Source organism: Corylus avellana, chromosome 1 (genome assembly GCF_965113065.1).
Source record: "Corylus avellana chromosome 1, dhCorAvel1.hap1.2, whole genome shotgun sequence".
In the NCBI taxonomy this organism is placed as follows: Eukaryota; Viridiplantae; Streptophyta; class Magnoliopsida; order Fagales; family Betulaceae; genus Corylus; species Corylus avellana.
In genome coordinates this window covers 11,158,882-11,177,161 of record NC_142490.1, presented here as the reverse complement: position 1 = coordinate 11,177,161, position 18,280 = coordinate 11,158,882, and the positions used below count along the sequence as shown (strand labels likewise).

Below are 18,280 nucleotides of genomic sequence, written 5' to 3'. Positions count from 1 at the left end.
TGTACCTCCTGTGATAAAAATAAAGCCCTAAGTAGGAAAAAATAAAGTGTTGAAATCCTAGGGGGTAAAAGAGTATTTAACCCTAATTAATATAAGCATTTTATTTTCTTGGCCTTATAATTTGTGCTATGTACATAAGTTATAGTCAAATTACATTCTACTACTAACCAATAGAAATTAATAAGCATCCACAAATTTTAACTTATTAAACTACATAACAAATTGTTGCAAGAGAGAAATTCATAGTATTGCAACTGAGATGAATCCTGAAAAATATAGGAGTTGGTTTCTATTAGTAGAGTATCAAATCAGAGAATATACACAAAAGAGGCATAACAGAGAGATTTGTAGATATGGTTCTCTTTCAACACATCTCCTAGAAGTGACCCACAAAATTGATGCAATATTGACACACAATCGACATTTAGATGAAAATAAGCCATATGATTCTAGCTTCGTTTACTTTATGGTGACATAGTGTTCCCCTAGTGTATTTTAGGTTTTAGGTGGATATTATTTTTTAAAAATCAAATGAGAGAAATAAGGGCCAGTTTCATTTTTGTTTTTATTTAAAGGAAAAATGCTAGGCGCACTTCTACTGTTTTCCTGATGTCTTTCTAATCCTATGTGGATATTATTTTTGAAAAATCAAGTAAGAAAAATAAGTGCTACTTTCTTTTTTGCATTTTTAGAAAATAATATTCACCTAGGACTAAGAGAACACCATAAGAACATTAGGAAAACACTTAGCACTCCCCTTAAAAAAATAGTATACACCTAAGACGAGGAGGACACCAAAAAAACACTAAGAAATCACCTAACATTCCCTTTTCACATATTTAATATTTAATGATGTGACAATGATTATATGAAAATAGTACATATGGTGCAATGTAATTGGGCTAACTAGCTTTTTTTTACACATGGCAAACAACCTATTAATTGTAGGACCTGAAAGGATTGATTTCACACTGTCAAAAAGTTTAAGGACTAATTTTATCACTTTTAAAAATTCTAATACAATGTGATACACACCAAAATTTGGGGTGAAAATGTAGTTACGGTTAGCGGTTATTGCCAATAACCACTAATCATAACCGCCTAGGTGGTTACAAAATTTTGTTAACCTTATCCGCTAGGCAGTTAGTGGGTAGTAAACATATAACCGCCCACTATAACCGCTTTTTTCAAAGTTGGGCATTTGGGCCAAAACGACGTCGTTTCATAAATTTATATATATATATAATAAATGCAAATTTGGTCTCTATGATTGACCTAAATTACAAATTACTTTATGTAGTATAAAAAATAATTTATAGGTCCTGTAGTTAGCTTAAATTACAAATCATTCCATGTGGTATAAAAAATAATTGATAAGTCCTTAGGGTAGGCCAAAATAACAGTTTACTCTATAAAATCAATTTCCGTTAAGTAACTTAACAAAATTCGTTACTTTTTCATGTCATACTACTACAGTAAATTAACATAATTTCTTCTATATCCCTGAAATTTTACTTAGTGCGTAACCCTCACTTATTTTCATCTTTCTCGCCACGATTTGGGAGCATTTTGCGAGAATTTGACGGTCGCATTTTGTGAAGTGAATGAGGAAGATGAAGATGAGGGATGGTTATGCACATGGTAAAATTTTGGGGATATAAGAGATTAGGTTAAATTATTGTAGCAATATTAGGTTAATTTACTTTAGCAGTATGACGTTGAGTGAGGGCTAATGTGTAAACTTAGCTGGTGTCGTAAAATGATGTGAAAAATCGTAACTGTTATTTTCAAAAGTCAGAAATTAATAATAACACATGTCGCGTTTTTATTGGGTTTGACATGGCAAAGTGACAAATTTTTTTAATTATTTAACAGAAATTGATTTCACGAAGTAAACTTATTTTGGCATACCTTGAGGACATATAATTTTTTTTTTTTTTATACCACGAGTGATTTGTAATTTATGCCAACTACAAGGACTTATAAATTATTTTTTATACTACATAAAGTTATTTGTAATTTAAGCCAACCACAAATTACAATGAACAATTTTACATTTATCCCATATAAATATAATATACATAAAGACGATTAGCGGTTAGGAGTTTTTCTTAACCGCTTTCAAAAGTAGTTAGCAGTTAATACGGTTAACGGTTGGTGCGGTTAGCGGGCTGTTAATAACCGTCTGCCTTTTCACCTCTATCAAAAATACATGCTAATTTTGTATTAAAAAAGAAAAAAAAGAAAAGAAGGTACACTTACAGCCGGCGAACAGGGACAGCGAGTTCATTTATTTTCATACGCGCGCAAGTGAAGAGAATTCCTACACGCCCCAAAGCCCTCCCAGCTTCCTCTCCACGCATGCTTGCGCCTCATTCCTAAAACAATTACAAAACCTTACGCACGCGCGCTCTCTTTCTCTCTCTTTGCAATCAAATCCAATGGCGTTGGCGGGTGGCTCAGTCGGACACTCTAGCAACTCCGGCGGCCGGACTAGCGTGCGAGTCGTGGTCGCCGGCGATCGCGGCACTGGAAAGTCGAGCCTGATCGCCGCAGCCGCCGCCGAATCGTTCCCAGAGAATGTTCCTCCAGTCCTCCCTCCCACTCGCCTCCCCGCCGATTTCTTCACCGACCGCGTTCCCGTCATTCTCATCGATACCTCCTCCAGGTACTTGCCTCCTTCATATATATATATGTGTGTGTGTGTGTGTGTGTTGCTGAGGAAGCTGAAGAAATTGAATGCAAACTGATTTGTTGTTGTTGGGTTTTTTTTTTGGTTTTGTTTTTGTTTTTGGTTTTTTAGTACTCTAGTAATTTTTTATTTTCACCTAAACTCGATTCAATTCGAGAATGGTCTGATTGAGTTATTAATTAAGCCAAATTCAATGTATAGCATTTGAAAAATCAGCGTGTAAGTTGATATTTGTGTGTTACTTTTAGCTTGGAGAATAGGGGTAAGCTCAACGAAGAATTGAAGCGAGCTGATGCCGTTGTGTTAACATACGCGTGTGATCAACCACTGACGCTTAGTCGCCTGAGCTCTCACTGGCTCTATGAACTTCGTCGTTTGGAGGTTCGCAGATCACATATTTTACCAACAATTATATCATTATTGTTGTTGTTTGTTTGTTTTCATATTTTCCTTCATGTTAGCCGGTGAACTGATGCTGCTCTTTCTCTATGGATAGGTAAAGGTACCGATTATTGTGGTTGGATGCAAACTAGATTTGCGGGACGAGCACAACCAGATGAGCCTGGAGCAGGTCATGTCACCAATCATGCAAAGGTTCAGGGAGATTGAGACTTGTATAGAATGTTCCGCAGCTACCCTGATTCAGGTACATATTGAGATGCCTTGAGTTTTTGTTGCTTGGATTGTTTTGATTAACATCACTGGAATCCACTGTTGGTTGGGGGTGAGTCTTGCCCCAGCTAAAGCCGTAGAAAGTCTGAGAACTGTGGTGCTTGTTTGTTTGGCTGCTTGCTGGTGTTTTTAAGTTCTAACATTACCTGGTGACATATAAGTATAGGTAGGCTTAAGGGGATGTCAAAACTCCGCACCGTTAGTCATAGCTGTATCTTAGATGTCTACCCATTTTTCCAATAATGCAAAACACATATAATCTAAAGAGGCTGGAAATGACAAACACATTAAAGAAGTTAAGGAGGATAAAATTGGTGGAGTATACACTTGTGAGTATGAAAGGTTAAGTCCCATAAATGCATTATATCAAGGCCTTACTTGAAGACTTTCCAAGTGTTTATCTTCCAACAAAAATGTCCTTTGCACAAGCAAAGATTGTCTAGTGATGCTTTCAACAATAATCTCTATCATCTAGTGAATGTAATATGTTTTTTGCACCTATATTATTTGCTTGTAAATACTTTAAACATCATAATCTGGTTTAGATATTTGAGGTTGCCTCTGTTATTGTAGGTCCCTGAAGCTTTCTATTATGCTCAAAAGGCAGTACTTCATCCGACAAGCCCATTGTTCGATCAAGAAAACCAATGTTTGAAAGACCGATGTGCAAGGGCATTAAGGAGGATATTCGTTCTTTGTGATCACGACATGGATGGTGCCCTGAATGATTCTGAGCTGAATGAATTTCAGGTTCCTTTTCTTTGCCATTTTCTCTTTTTATATCCTTTTTCAGTTTTATGGGAGCCTGTTGTTCTATCTTGACATTTTGTAATTATGTTAAACAGGTTAAATGTTTTAATGCTCCACTTCAGCCTGCTGAAATAGTGGGCGTTAAAAGGGTTGTTCAGGAAAAGATACCAGCTGGAGTCAATGAGCTTGGTCTTACCCTTACAGGGTTCCTTTTTCTCCATGCTCTGTTTATTGAAAAAAGCCGTATTGAGACAACTTGGGCTGTCTTGAGGAAATTCGGATACGACGATGATCTAAAACTCATGGATGATTTTCTTCCAGTTCCATCTAAGCGTGTGCCTGATCAGGTATATCTCACTCTCATTTTGTTTGTTAAGAAGTTTCATTGTAGTCTACCATGCTCTTGTTCAGTCGAAGGTTTTGGATAACTTGCATGACTATTTGGCTACAAGAACTTTATTACTGGTGTTAGTTAGGCCTTCAATCGAGCCGAGCTGAAAAATTGTTAGTTTTTTTATTATTTATTTATTTTTCTATAATTTTTATTTTTAAAATAGTGAGTTACCATCTATCCAATGGCTGCAAAAGCATATTCAAATTTAAGAGAGGGCTATGTTTGCTGTGCTGCATTATTGCTAATGTTCAAGGAAGCGTATGAGCTAGATTTTTGCGCTACATACTTGAAGGCTATTGTTTATCTGGTTTGTAGCATCATATATGTTAAAGTAATGATTAAGTGATAAAATTTATCTCTTCCTATTAGCTTAAGTCTCTAGGATGAATGGTGATTTAACATGGTACCAAGCTTGTGGAATAATTGGTAATTTAACATGGTATCAGAGCTAAAAGTCTTGGAATTGAACCTTGACTCCATCAAATCACTCCCCATTTAAATTAAATATTTTACGTGTTGAGTCTCACCTATTAAAAGGAAGTTTGAGCCCATACATGAGGGAGAATGTTAAAGTAATGATTAAATGATTAAATTTACCTCGTCCTATTAGCTTAAGCTTCTAGGATAAATGGTGATTTTAACAATATCTAATGATTATTATGACTCTCCCTGGCATAATTCCTACCTCAGTTCTAATCTATGGCTGTTGAAGAATTTATATTCTACTCTTCCCTTTCATAAAAATGTTTCTTCTGTTGTATACATGTATTTTTCTGTAAAATACTATTACATATTTAGTCTTATATGTTCTCTTGTAGAGTGTGGAGCTGACAAGTGAAGCTGTGGAGTTTTTGAATGGGGTCTTCAGGCTGTTTGACTCTGATAATGTATGTCTTCCTGCCATTGCAATGTGTTTTATGTTTATGCAGTTTTCTAACTTGCTAACTGATTGACTGTTACTGAATCTCTGATATGTTTTAATTAGGATGGAGCCCTAGAGCCTGCTGAGCTTGATGAACTATTTTGTACTGCGCCAGAAAGGTTAATTTGTTGTTAAAGTTTGTTCCATTTGTTTGGTTAATTTGTTGTTAGAGTTTGTTCCATTTGTTTGGTATCATATTCATGGCTCTGTTGCTTTCATTTTCGATGAGGGCAGCATCTGAATGCTCCTTCCGATTGATGTTCGACATATACTTTTCTTGGCAGCTTCAGGGGGCTGCCTTCCAATAATATTACTCTTGGCTTGCTGAAACATCCATTGGTTTCCAGTGGATCCAATTTAAACTTATTTTGCTTCCAATTATCCTTGACATTGCTGTTGTGTGGATAGTCTGTTTTGCTGTTCCTTCGTAACATTGATGTTATTGCTTTTAAGTGTTGGTGTATGGATTGTCTCCTCACCGTGAGTGTTGTCGACATGTGAGGGTGTGTGCTGATGCTCTCTCTCTCCCTCTCTTCCCGCCTAGGTTTCCATCTGTAGTTCATCAACAACAAAGGTTCTCTTGGACGGTGAAGTCAAGCTAGTTGTTTATCAAAGCCAAGTATTTTGAATTTGCGTTTGAGGAGGGGCACTTTATTTTATGGGTTCATGAGAGATGTAGGGGTGTACTTAAATCTGTGTTTCCGGGTAAAATTTGTGCGGTTTGGTTGTTGGCTACCTTGGAAGCTTTGCTTTAGGCGGAGGATTTTGTGGAGTTTGGGAAGTCCGCTAGAGTGGGTAATATTGTATTCATAGCCCAACGTGGCTCAAATGCTCATGGTAGATTCTTGGTAGTTGCAGAGCACTGAGGAGGTGGCTGGAGAGGCACCTCCTCCGTGCCTTTTCTTGGGTACTTTGACTTGTGAAAGGTGGTAGGGGTTGGAGAGGTTTTGCAGTTGAATTGTGAAAGTTTCTTGGGTACTTTCATTCGTCGCATGGCATTGGTTGCAGAGTGAAGCTGGTCGACCTTTTCACTGTGGTAATCCATTGTCTGGCTGGGCGTCGATCTTTCTAGGTCAAGCTAGGTTCGTTGCTAGAAGGTCATATGTAGAGGTGGTGGCTGGTTCAGGCCAGTCCATGCCAAACATTTTGGGTAGCAGAGTGGTTGTCAGCATTCCTAGGACGTCAGAGGTGAACGTATGGATGGCTCAAGGACAGGAAACATGTGCGAACACATGATTCTGAATATCCTAGATTTTTTGCTAAGGACATGGTGGTAGACTACGTAGGTGGCTTGAGGGTTGACATGGACGTTTGACTTGATTTACATAGTAGGCTTCCACAAGTCTTTTTTTTTTAATAAAATTCATGTGAAGTTTCATTATACTCTTGAAAAAAAATACCAAAAAAAGCAAATATAAAATTACAAGAAAAAAGGCAAAAAAAAAAAAAAAAAAGAGGTTGAAGGCAACGCCTCTAGGGGCGGCCTCCACCCCCTCCCCTTGCTGAGGGGCAGGATGCGCCCCCTCAGGCTGTCCCTCCAGGAGCTTGAGGGCTGCCTCTGGCCCCTCAGGCCAGCCGCCTCCACCCCTTGTTGGGCAGCTTGAGGGGGCAGAGGCCACCATCGCAGCGAGGGGTGGAAAGGCTGCCCTCACTTTATTATTATTATTTTTTTTTTAAAAAAAAAATTTCTTTGTTCTTTTTATTTTTAGGTAATATTTTTTTTAAGGATACAATAGAAGTTTCGAGGGATAGTACCTTGATGATTTGCCCATGTATTTTTTCCATCATTAAATTCATGGCTTGCCTGGGCAAGGCCATGGGTTACATTGTTATAGAGAAAAAGTATTTTTATATTGAATTTCACTACTTAACTAAGATATAACTTGATAATGGTATTTTTGAATAAGATCTGTGTTTCCAAGCTCAGATAGCCAGCATGTGGTACTTGGTATATTTACCCAGTTGCTGTATTTTTCAATGAAAGATTCTGATGATAATCTTTGGTTCTTGGCTACACATTTTATGTCTTGCAGCTACTAATTACATAATGTTATTTGAATCTGTGACACACTTGTCAATCAGAGTGATGACTTGTTTTTGGTTTCCATTTCTTCTTCTTCTTCCTTCTAAAAATTGAACATTGAATTATGAAAATGACCTTATCATGGTGGTCTTATTTTGCTCAGACTATATTTCTTAGATGCGCTGTTCATGTTTTAATTTCAGTCCTTGGGGTGAGGCTCCTTATAAGGATGCTGTGGAGAGAACAGCTCGGGGTGATATATCTCTTAATGCGTTTATATCTCAGGTGTGTATCGTACTGTCTGATTCTTGCACCTGCCATAAGTGGTTATATCAATTCCATGTTTTATAATCCTAAAATAACTGATTATGTTCAATGATGTATATGGTACATGGTAACATTTAGGCCAAAGATGAGATAAGTATGCTACCTTAATACAGAACGGTGAAATATGAGTAGGAACTCATTTTTGGCAGTGCTAGCTTGTAGTAGTAATTAGCTGTAAAGTGGCCTCTCTCAGGTAAGTTTCTAAATTAGATACTTTTCGCTGTAGAAGGTAAAATTTATCTTCTAGTGTGGTTCTTATATTAGGGTATACTTGAATGGAGGATTCTTGGTGATATTTCCAGTTTATCCTAAATTCACATTGTTGTTTTGAAAAAGTTGTTAGATTAAGGGGCTCAATTTTTCCTTCACTTTAAATCCTTTTCTTTAAAAACGAGTTATATATTATAAAAGTAAAAATTTAAGATGATGAACCAACAAATTGACCAACAACCATAAACACAACTACATCCCTTGGAAAACAAATCGAAGTGGATAAAGATAGCCTCTAAAATGTAACCGATTCAGGTTGGTTATTTAACCTCTCCACTCTCTCATATCTAAACCGATAAATTGAACTAGCTGTGAGATGATCATCTTAAAGTAAACATGTGTTAGAGATGCTATCTACAGTTAGAATTCAAGTTTTTGTATGTCTTATTTATTTTGGTCCTTATTTAATTGGGATTCTGGCTTGAGTTGAGTGGAGTTATGTCTTCACTCTATTCGCACATAGCCTTGTAGGCATTACCTGTGATTATAAGCTTGCCAAATAATTTTATTTTATTTTTATAATTTTTTTTTTTTAATACAAAGACATTTTTGTTGTTGTTTGAACAAGTAATGTTCTTGTCCAAGTGGGGATGCCATTTATTTTCTGCATGTTCATAGTTTATTATAGGGCTAACATGCTTACATATCCCAGGACTGACCTTGACCCTGAGATATGGCACCTTGATCTCATCTTTCCTTCGTGGGAATGTACATTCAAGGACCTCAATCCTTCACTAATTTCTCATATTATGATTGTATCTGCAACAACTTCTCTTGTCAATCCAACCAACCAACAATAATAGTTGGGTGCCCCACTACCATCTTAGTTATTTAACTAATCAAAAAAATAGAAAAAGAGAAAAAGAAAGAAGCTTCCTTCCAACCTTCCAAGACATTAAACAACCTTCCTGGATACTCTTTTCTGGCTTTGAACATGAGGGTACTACTCTTGAGTTCATTTTGCCTTGGGAGGTACCATGGCAATTGAATTTGACTGCTCCTTGAAGTGGTGGGTACCCCTGAAAGTGTTGGGATTATATATATAAAAAATTCCAGGAATGGCATCAAGAAAACATGCAAATGATCATGCAAAACAAAAAAAAAAAATCAAGGTAAGAAGCTCTGCAAGCAAGTCGGCTTCCACTAAGAACAAAGGGCTGATTTGATTCTTTTGCTCCTTCTCACCAAAAATGTGTAGGGTTAGGGTTTTGAGATCTCTAAACCTTCTCCTCAATTCTAATTAAGAGACCAAAAGCGTGGGCCATCATGCTTACACAAGCACACTATTTATATGCTTATGTCTTCTAATAGAAGTAGTATTAGGTTTCTAAAGTAGGACTCGGAAAACCCTAGCCACCACTCCCACATACATGGCCACTAGGGGGAGAATGCTTGTGTAATTAGGTCAAGCCTAATTAGGTTAATAATCAGCTTGAGAATGGACCTATTGGGAAAATAAAACTAGCTTCAATAGATTGAGGACACTTGTCATCTCATGACTTGTCCTAGGTTACTATTAATTCCACTAAATAATTGTAATTGCACTCTAGTATTCATTTTTTATTATTCAAATACTCCAATTGACATCTTATATTTTTCATTTGACCCCTCCTCCATAAAATAATCTGCAGTCAAATTAAAGTCTTATAAAGGCTATCACTTTAATTCACTACTTCTTGATCCTTGAGTAACCAATTTAAGCACTTTACTATTCTTGTACTCTTTGAAATCTCATTTCATTTATTACATAAAGTTTTAGTAACTCCTTATTAAAACGCTTAAGCTCGAGATTCAGAATAATATATTCCATTAAATCTATATCAAGTGCATATTTGATGTTGCTTTGATTCAATCAAAGGATTATGGGTTTCATCTTGAGGAGTAGTGCCCCTATAATGCTATAGGTGATAACCCAACACCGAGATTTTGACCTTGAAAGGTCTCACTCCTAAATTTATCAAAGTGACCTCCACTTCACATTTGAGTTCGCATTCTTCTCAGGATTAAGTCAATGATATACGTAGATGTGAGTTCAAGTTATTCATGTCGACACTTGTTATGATAGAATAACAATTCCCGTGGTTCGTTCAGTGGATTGTATCTGCACCAACATATCAATCACAAGTCTCCATTTCACACGCCAACATATCAATTAGAGGTCTCCACTTCACATGATTAAAATAGATCATTATGATTGATATGTTATAGTCTTATCAAATGGAATGTCCAATTCTAGTACTGATTACGAACAATAGTTTATAAGTTACAAGATTTATAGTTTAAGATCTGTAATAATTTCATTAATGTACCTTTAACTATATTCAATATAACTTAAGGACTTACATGTATATGATAAATAAAAATCAATTAATGCATACATGTATACTGTAATATGCCCAATGTTCTTGTAATAATTCAGCAAATAAACAACTTTATTTAATAACCTAAAATGTCATATAAAAGGAATTGGACTTTAGGGAATAAACCCTAAGACAAAGGGGGCTGGAAAATGATGATATGGTTCTCCCATCTAAATGGATAAGAAATCAAGGCATTGTCTCGAACTCTGTTGTCCCTAAAAGCCACAAAGAAGCCGAAGAAGTTTCTATGCAAAGTAGCATTATCAAATTTGTGTGAATACCACTTTAGCATTTTTATAAATAAAACTACTGCAAAAATGGCCAAAGCCACCCAGGCTCATTCCCCTACAATAGCTGAGACCACAAAAGTGTAGGTCTGGCATAGGCATTGCATTTGCCCAAATAACCAATGACAACCTGACCAGTGAATGAAGAAATGAACAATACACCTTGTTCCTGCTCTCTTTGCACATCATACCACAAAGAGTGACAAATTTATATTGGGTTTTCCTTTTTGAAACCTAGGTATTAGTTTTCTGAAAGAGATTAGTCAATAATAGAAAGGAAAAGTGGATATGAAAATTCACCACTAATATGATGAGTTGAACATCCATCTTATCAGCAATAACCAAAGACCTTCAGAATACAATATTATGTAGGAAATCTATCAAGAATAGAGCAGAGCTGATTCTTTCCCCCCTTCCCCCCTCGCCCACACACACACACCACACACCCACTCTATTTCCCCTTTATCTCTTCTCCCTTTCGCTTCCCCATGAGGGTCCTAGCATAATGAGAAAGTAGAGGAAAACCTATAGAGATGAATCTCCAAGGAGAACCATAATGCTCCCTTTCGACATAACAGAATCCCAACAATTCCCTGCAGTATGATACTTTTTACACATGGATCGCCAGATTCTCCATTGCAATTGTGAATATTGCCGCACAAATTAAGGCCACGACCATTTTCTGGTTAAAATGATATACCTGAAAACAAGATTACCTCTCTAGACCTCCTTAATCCTTCCCTTTCTAACCAAATGTTTCAAAATTTTGACATAACATTGGAATTTCCATTCAGAATGCATTTGGACTTTTTGTTTCCTACTTTATTAAGATTGATTTCTTTATTATTTTCAGCTTCCATCCATTTCTTAACTATAATTCTTTGGAGAAATCCTTGTTAATCTTCTGAAGCTATTTGTTAATTATATCACTGCTAAAACTGTTGTTACAGTGGGCTCTTATGACAGCGTTGGATCCACGGCTTAGTTTGGCTAATTTGGTATACATTGGATATGGTGGAGATCCTGCTTCTGCGCTTCATATCACAAGGAGAAGATCAGTAGATCGTAAAAAGCAAAGATCAGAGAGAAATGTTCTCCAATGCTTTGTTTTTGGTCCTAAAAGCGCTGGAAAATCTTCTCTTTTGAATTTGTTATTAGGAAGGTGCTGCATCTGTACCAATTACTGTAATCAATGTAGCTTTATCAGTAAACAACATTCTTGATATGTTCATTTCATCTTTTCGTATTCTTTGTGTTTTCTATATTTTGTCTTTTGTTTTTATTCTCTACTCACTATAATTTTTCATTGTTCTTTCTCCTTTCTTCTAAGAAATTTTGTTATTGCCTATCCAAAGTACAGGCCTTTCTCAAAAATTAATTCAACAAATGGCGACCGCTATGCAGCAAATGTTGTTGATAAGCTTGGGGTGAGTACAATTAGTAGAAACACAAGTGTGCCCCTGTACGTCAGTGGAATTTCCCCTCCCCTCTCCTTTCTCCCTTCCTACTCATGACATTCTAAATTATCATTGACATCACTATGTGAGTTAAAATGATGTCCTGGTAAAAAAAAAATTCACAGGATTCTTTTTCTTTGTTTATCTGCATGCTAATATCTGAAAGATAAATTTGCTCATTCATCTTTATGACTTGTTGATGAGCTATATAGTTATGTTTGTGATATTACTTCCCTTACAGGGAAGTAAGACTCTTATATTGCGGGAGATACCAGAAGATGGACTTAAAAAACTTTTGTCTAATAAGGAATTTTTGGCTGCTTGTGATGTAGCTGTCTTTGTCTATGACGGGTAAGTATGACGCTGTTGCTTTATCATAATTAAATTCTATCATTTGTCCACAATATGAAATGTTTGCTTATGGTTTGGCAATTTCAATTCCATTTTCAGTGTTTTTTTTTTTTTTTTTTTTTAAATTAAAATTGATTTTGTATACACTGATATTGTCAACCCACTTGAGACGGGCTCTAAAAGGGAGTGATCTTGCCGCCCAGCTATATGGGGGGGGGGGGAGGGGGAGAGTTTGTGGCTTCAGTAACCAGCAGCATTGACTTCTCCAGCATATTATGCCGCTGGACTTGTGGTAGAATGAAGATAGCCTGTCTCTAACACATCTTCTTTTAAAAAATTCCAAAGAGAAAGAGTATGGCTTCAGTAACCGGCAGCAAGGACTTCTCCAGCATATTACGCCACTGGACTTGTCGAAGAATAAAGATAGCCTGTCTCACACCTTCTTCTTTTTCTTTTTTTTTTTTAAAAATCCAAAGAGAAAGAGTGTGGCTTCCGTAACCACCAGCAAGGACTTCTCCAGCATATTACACCACTGGACTTGTGGTAGACTGAAGGTAGCCTGTCTCTGACACACCTTTCTTCTTGGCACCCTCATTCATCCCTCTGCACAGGAATCTCCACTCACTGCTTCCACTAATATCCTCAAAGTCCTCCAGCTTTTCATAATCAAGGAGATGAAAAGCTATGTGAAGTAAAAGAAGAAAAGGTAACGGACTGCTACTAAGAACCTAACAGAACTTTTCAAATTGCGGGTTCTAAAAGAACATGTGATGGTCTGGGTTGAGACTTGGGGGCCAATGAGGCTAGGGCCCCATTTTCCAGCAATGACTGGTCAAGGTCAATCAAAGTGGTTAGATGATTTTTAGCATAGAAAAGATACTAATAAGTATGATCACATTTATGGAAGGATTGAAGACAGGATTGATTGAGCGCATATCACCAGCTTCACATTTCAACATGTCTCTTGAAAGGTCAACAAAGGGCACCTCCCCCAGCTGTCTAGTAGTAGAGAAAAGCACCTTCAACTGACGAACACCATGTTTCCTGCTCTTCACCCCCATTTGCTTCTTTGGCCTTTTCTTTCCAACTACTGTGATGAAAGAAAGCACCGAAACCCATCTTCTTTCATGTCCCAATAAGTGGGTAATTTAGGTTTACTCATCAAATAAAGCCTCACTTTTTTGGCGAAGACCAGAACTTGTTCAATCTATCTGACTTAGTCCCACCAGTCGAAAAGGAAGATTATTCTGAGGCGGGCAAGGAAGGAAGAGGCAGGATACTTCGTAGAATATAAGTAGAGATCCTTCTCATTCGGAAATGCTGCTTTAGCCTCTTTTCACATAGCAAACTAGTTGGTGTACTCTCCCTTGATGTTGCCCTGATAGAAATCAACCCATCGGTCTCAAAATGGTATTGATCTTCTTCTTTCCTAGCATTGTGTAAACCATTTGATCCTGGTCATCTTGCGTGGAAGGAGCCGGGCCAATACTGTCTATATATATATGATGGATTGTTGTCGAGGTCACTGTTGAAATCAGATAGCGATGGCCATGGAGTACTCTCCAGAGATGCAATTGAGGATGTATTGTTAGTTTTTCTAGAGAGGCTCATGACTGGGAGGTGGATGTATTGGCTTCTTTCTTTCAGGCGTTACAGTTTGCTCGAGTGAATCAAGGGTGTGAAGATAGATTGCGGTGGAAATCTTCCAAAAAAGGCCGTTTCAAGGTCAAGCTCTTTTACGCTTCCTTGGCGCGTTCTGAAGGGAGGGAATTCCCTTGGAAGAGCGTGTGGCGAACTCAAGCTCCTCCAAGGGCGAGTTTCTTTGTGCGGACGGCGGCTTTGGGCAAAATCCTGACCTTAGATATCCTCAGGAAACGACAAGTGATTGTGACGAATATGTGTTATTTATGTAAGAGGAATGAGGAGACGGTGGATCATCTTCTCTTGCATTGTGAGGTGGCGTATGCTTTGTGGTGTGCTTTCTTTGGTCAGTTTGGTTTGTCTTGGGTGATGCCGAGACGGGTTTTAGATTTATTCGCCTGTTGGTGGTCTTCGGGGAGGAGGGGGAGTGCAGCGGTTTGGAAGATGGTGCCTACTTGTTTCTTTTGGTGTTTATGGAGGGAAAGAAACAATAGATGCTTTGAGGATTTGGAGGGGACATTGGAAGACATCTTAGCTTCTTGCTTTCATACTTTGTATCTTTGGACCATTGCGCATGTCTTTCCGGTGTCAATTAGTTATAATGATTTTCTTGCTCGATTTTCCCTTTCTAGTTAAGTAATCCTGTTGTATACTCCCAGTGTACTCCGGGGCGCCTTTACGCTTTTCAATAAAACTTCTTATTACTTATCAAAAAAAAATAAAAATTGAGGATGATATTTTACTCTCTCCACCTCTTGCCATGAGCCTCCCAGGTAAGCTATCAAGGGATAGGAGTGCCCGCCCCCGCCCCCGCCCTCGCACACCATACTCCTTTCTCCTTGCTCTACCCGTCTTGTTCAGTGCCCAAACATGAGTAGGACTACCTATGCCTTTCTTCTTCACCTTTAGTCCATCTTCGCAGTCTGAAGCCTTCTCTGATCTATCTTTGGTAAGAACATCATCCTGCCTTGCCGACCTAGAATGTCATGAGTCTGCTACTCTCTGTTATGTGACCCCCAGTCCTTAGTTCTCCTGTGCCCTAATGGAGCCTTGTTGCTTAGCAGGGCTTATGTTGGGTAAGGAGCATAGTTTGTCTTGTAACTTGTGGCTGGTTGAATAGCCTGCTACCATTACTTCTCTGAGAAAGAGGGTCCGTTGAATAACACTTGGTATATCCTGCCAGAGGTTGTTTTCAACTTTCCAATCACATATATGCCATTGAATATGCTGGTTGCACTTTTTTTTTTTTTTTTTCTTGGTAATGACGAATTGCCATATTTTGGGGCATAATTTGTTTCAGTTTGTCATTCATAAAATTTTTTAAAAAAATTGTTTCGGTTTTGTTGATTTGGGGTAGCGTTAAATGAAAAGGGAGGTCAAGTTCTTAGGCTCTCAACACGAAACAAATCTCTTGACAATTAACTAAACCAACCCAATCTGTTGTGGTTTTGAAGTACGATTGCTGTTCCCTTTCTTTTTCTTTTTTTCTTTTTCTTTTTTATTTTTTATTTCCCTTTTCCTTGACAAAAGACTGTCAAATATAACAGATATAAGACGAATAGTTAGGCTAGTCCCATTTTGTTTGGATGAATAAAATTTTCATTCCAACACAAACAGAACACCCAAACACACCAGCAAGAAAGCTGGAATTCAGTTCTTTACATCAAACATAGAGAAACCAGACCCAAATCAAACAATTACAAATGGTATCCTACACGATAAACCACAAGCTAAAAATATTCTACCACCCAATCTGTCACCCATTTTGAACCAAGATACTCAAAGGAATGCTCCAATTCTCACAAATCTCGACATTTTCATCACCATGCTTGAATTTTCCTTTGCCCTTCCCCATGATTCTTAGACTAATCTCCTAGCAAATAAGCTGTAATATTTGCTCCGCAAAATTAACCCTATTGCAAAATTTAATACTATTTCGGTGCTTCCATATGACTAGTCCCATTTACCAAATCTGAAATCCAAACACTAGAATAAAAAAAAGAAATAGAAAAAAATAAAGAACAAACAAATTATATCTTCAAGGCTAGACTCACCAAAAACTGAACCTTGAAATAGAAATCAAAACTGAGTGATCAAATATTTTTTTTTTTTTGTTCTTTGCCATAATCAGATAGAGGAATTAAGATTTTGCATCACTATCATAGTGTGATGTTGTACTTCTATTTCCAGTTCAGATGAAAAATCGTGGAAAAGATCAAAAGAACTTCTACTAGATGTTGCTAGGCATGGAGAAGATAGTGGTTTTGGAGTGCCTAGCCTCCTAATTGTTGCTAAGGATGATTTGGATCCGAATCCAGTGGCAATACAAGATTCAGTAAAGGTTTTTGTTTTCTCCTTGGCTACCTTGTCTTCACATGCTCAATTATTTATTTATTTTAGAAGAAAATGTACTGATGATTCCAATTTTTGACTTTCCTGTTTTAGATTAGTCAGAAAATAGGAATAGTGCCACCTATTCCTTTGAGCATGAAATCAAGTGATTCAAGCGATATATTTAGCAGAATTATAAAAGCAGCGGAGCACCCGCATTTCAGCATTCCCGAAACTGAGACTGGAAGAAACCGCAAGCAGTACCGACAGCTTGTTAATCAATCTCTCATTCTTGTTTCGAGTATGTTTCTCTAGCTCACCCATCACCAGCATGTGTATGTACATCTACAATTACCACTTTTATATTGTTTATATGCATTTCTTGACTGGAATATTGTCTCAAATCACAGTTGGGGCTGCTGTTACTATTGTCGGACTGGCAGCTTACCGTGCCTATGCTGCTAATAGAAGCACTTCGAGTTAGGTATCAGGATCGGTCCATCAAAATACTTCTGCCGCACTACCGCCATGAACTTTAATAAATGGTCGACTTTTTCTAGCCTTGCCCCAATTTTTTGGCATACTAACCTTGTTGGTCATTCTGAAACCAAGATGTATATAGAATCTTAGCAATTTATTCTCCAAGGTTTCCTATCCTTTTCAACATCCACATTTTTCCTTCCGGTTCAACTCTCACAAGCCATGTGGGCTTCTTATGATCAGCTTTCAAGATCTCTTCTGTGCTACAATTTACTGTGAGGTTGAATACACAATGAGAGAAAACTCAATCGGCTCAGGACTCTCCTCGCTCACTATTTTAGCCCTATACAAACTTGTGGTTGAGTAGATGCATTTTTTTCCAACTTGTTTCTGCATTAAGGCCCCTATTAGTAGTTCTCATGTACTTTATGTGGTGTAAGGATTAAAAGAAATGAAAATTTCAGTACTATATATGGCCATAATGGACTAGATTCATTTATGCCTTGGAGATGTAGATGACCCTACGAGGTGGTTTTATCAGTTTTATTTGGTAGGTTGGTATATTTCTGCTGAATTCTTTGTAGTTTTCTACAGCATTTTGGACTAGTGTGATACTGCCAATCGGTCTTTGAACTTTTTATTATTATTATTATTATTATTTATTTTTAATTTTAAGTAAGGATTAATCTAAGGGCTAATTGACAATGTCATATAAGCAGTGACATTAGAAGATATGCTTTAAAAAAACAATTTTTTAACGTTGAGTCGAAAACAATTTCCTCATCGTCCTCTTCACATCTCAACATATGGTTAGTGAAAAAGAGGCACCCTAGTTTTTTTTTCTTAAAATAAAAAAAAAAAAAAAAAAAAAAAGTAAAAAAGAAAGTAATTAGTCACTTACTTTGTGTATATGCGACACTATGGTCTAACGTGTGTGTGTATATGCATTAATAATATATAGTCTACTCAGATTCCGTGTCGCGTGGAATGGGTAAGAAAATGATTTTCATTTTCATTTTCTACGTAGAGAGAGAGAGAGAGAGACAGTGGGGAAGGGAGCATGGAGTCGTGAGGACACGAGATATTGTTTAGTGGCATACCTTGAAGTCCCTCCGAAATGTTCCCATTTTGTCCACCACCGAATTGAACTTGTCTGCCAAGATCTTCCACTTCATAATCATCATCATCAAAACTCCCATCAATTTTGTCCAGTGTCACAGTGTCCCATGCTACCCCGCATGGACGGAGCCAGGAAATGACCGACATCCCCGCCCCTTTACATTCCAAAATTGGAAAAAGCAAAAAGGAAAAAAAATGATACCC

At 37.4% G+C, this 18,280-nt stretch overlaps 1 protein-coding gene across 1 annotated transcript; it reads left to right on the top strand.

The window, feature by feature from the left end:
• Positions 1–2,370: 2,370 nt before the first annotated feature.
• Positions 2,371–17,614, top strand: LOC132170345 (mitochondrial Rho GTPase 2). Its single transcript, XM_059581296.2, has 14 exons — positions 2,371–2,668; positions 2,941–3,073; positions 3,189–3,338; positions 3,938–4,114; positions 4,210–4,461; positions 5,327–5,395; positions 5,494–5,549; positions 7,657–7,738; positions 11,648–11,859; positions 12,058–12,124; positions 12,396–12,505; positions 16,337–16,487; positions 16,592–16,778; positions 16,888–17,614. The coding sequence occupies exons 1-14, from the start codon at positions 2,442–2,444 to the stop codon at positions 16,959–16,961; spliced, it is 1,947 nt and encodes a 648-aa protein (XP_059437279.2). The 5' UTR covers positions 2,371–2,441; the 3' UTR covers positions 16,962–17,614.
• The last annotated feature ends 666 nt before the right edge of the window (positions 17,615–18,280 follow it).

Excerpts from the sequence above, each read along its gene's own strand:
- LOC132170345 (XM_059581296.2), top strand. The coding sequence starts at position 2,442 with ATGGCGTTGGCGGGTGGCTCAGTCGGACACTCTAGCAACTCCGGCGGC. Across the intron at positions 7,739-11,647 it reads TTAATGCGTTTATATCTCAG|TGGGCTCTTATGACAGCGTT; the intron begins GTGTGTATCGTA and ends CTGTTGTTACAG. Across the intron at positions 11,860-12,057 it reads TTGAATTTGTTATTAGGAAG|GCCTTTCTCAAAAATTAATT; the intron begins GTGCTGCATCTG and ends TCCAAAGTACAG.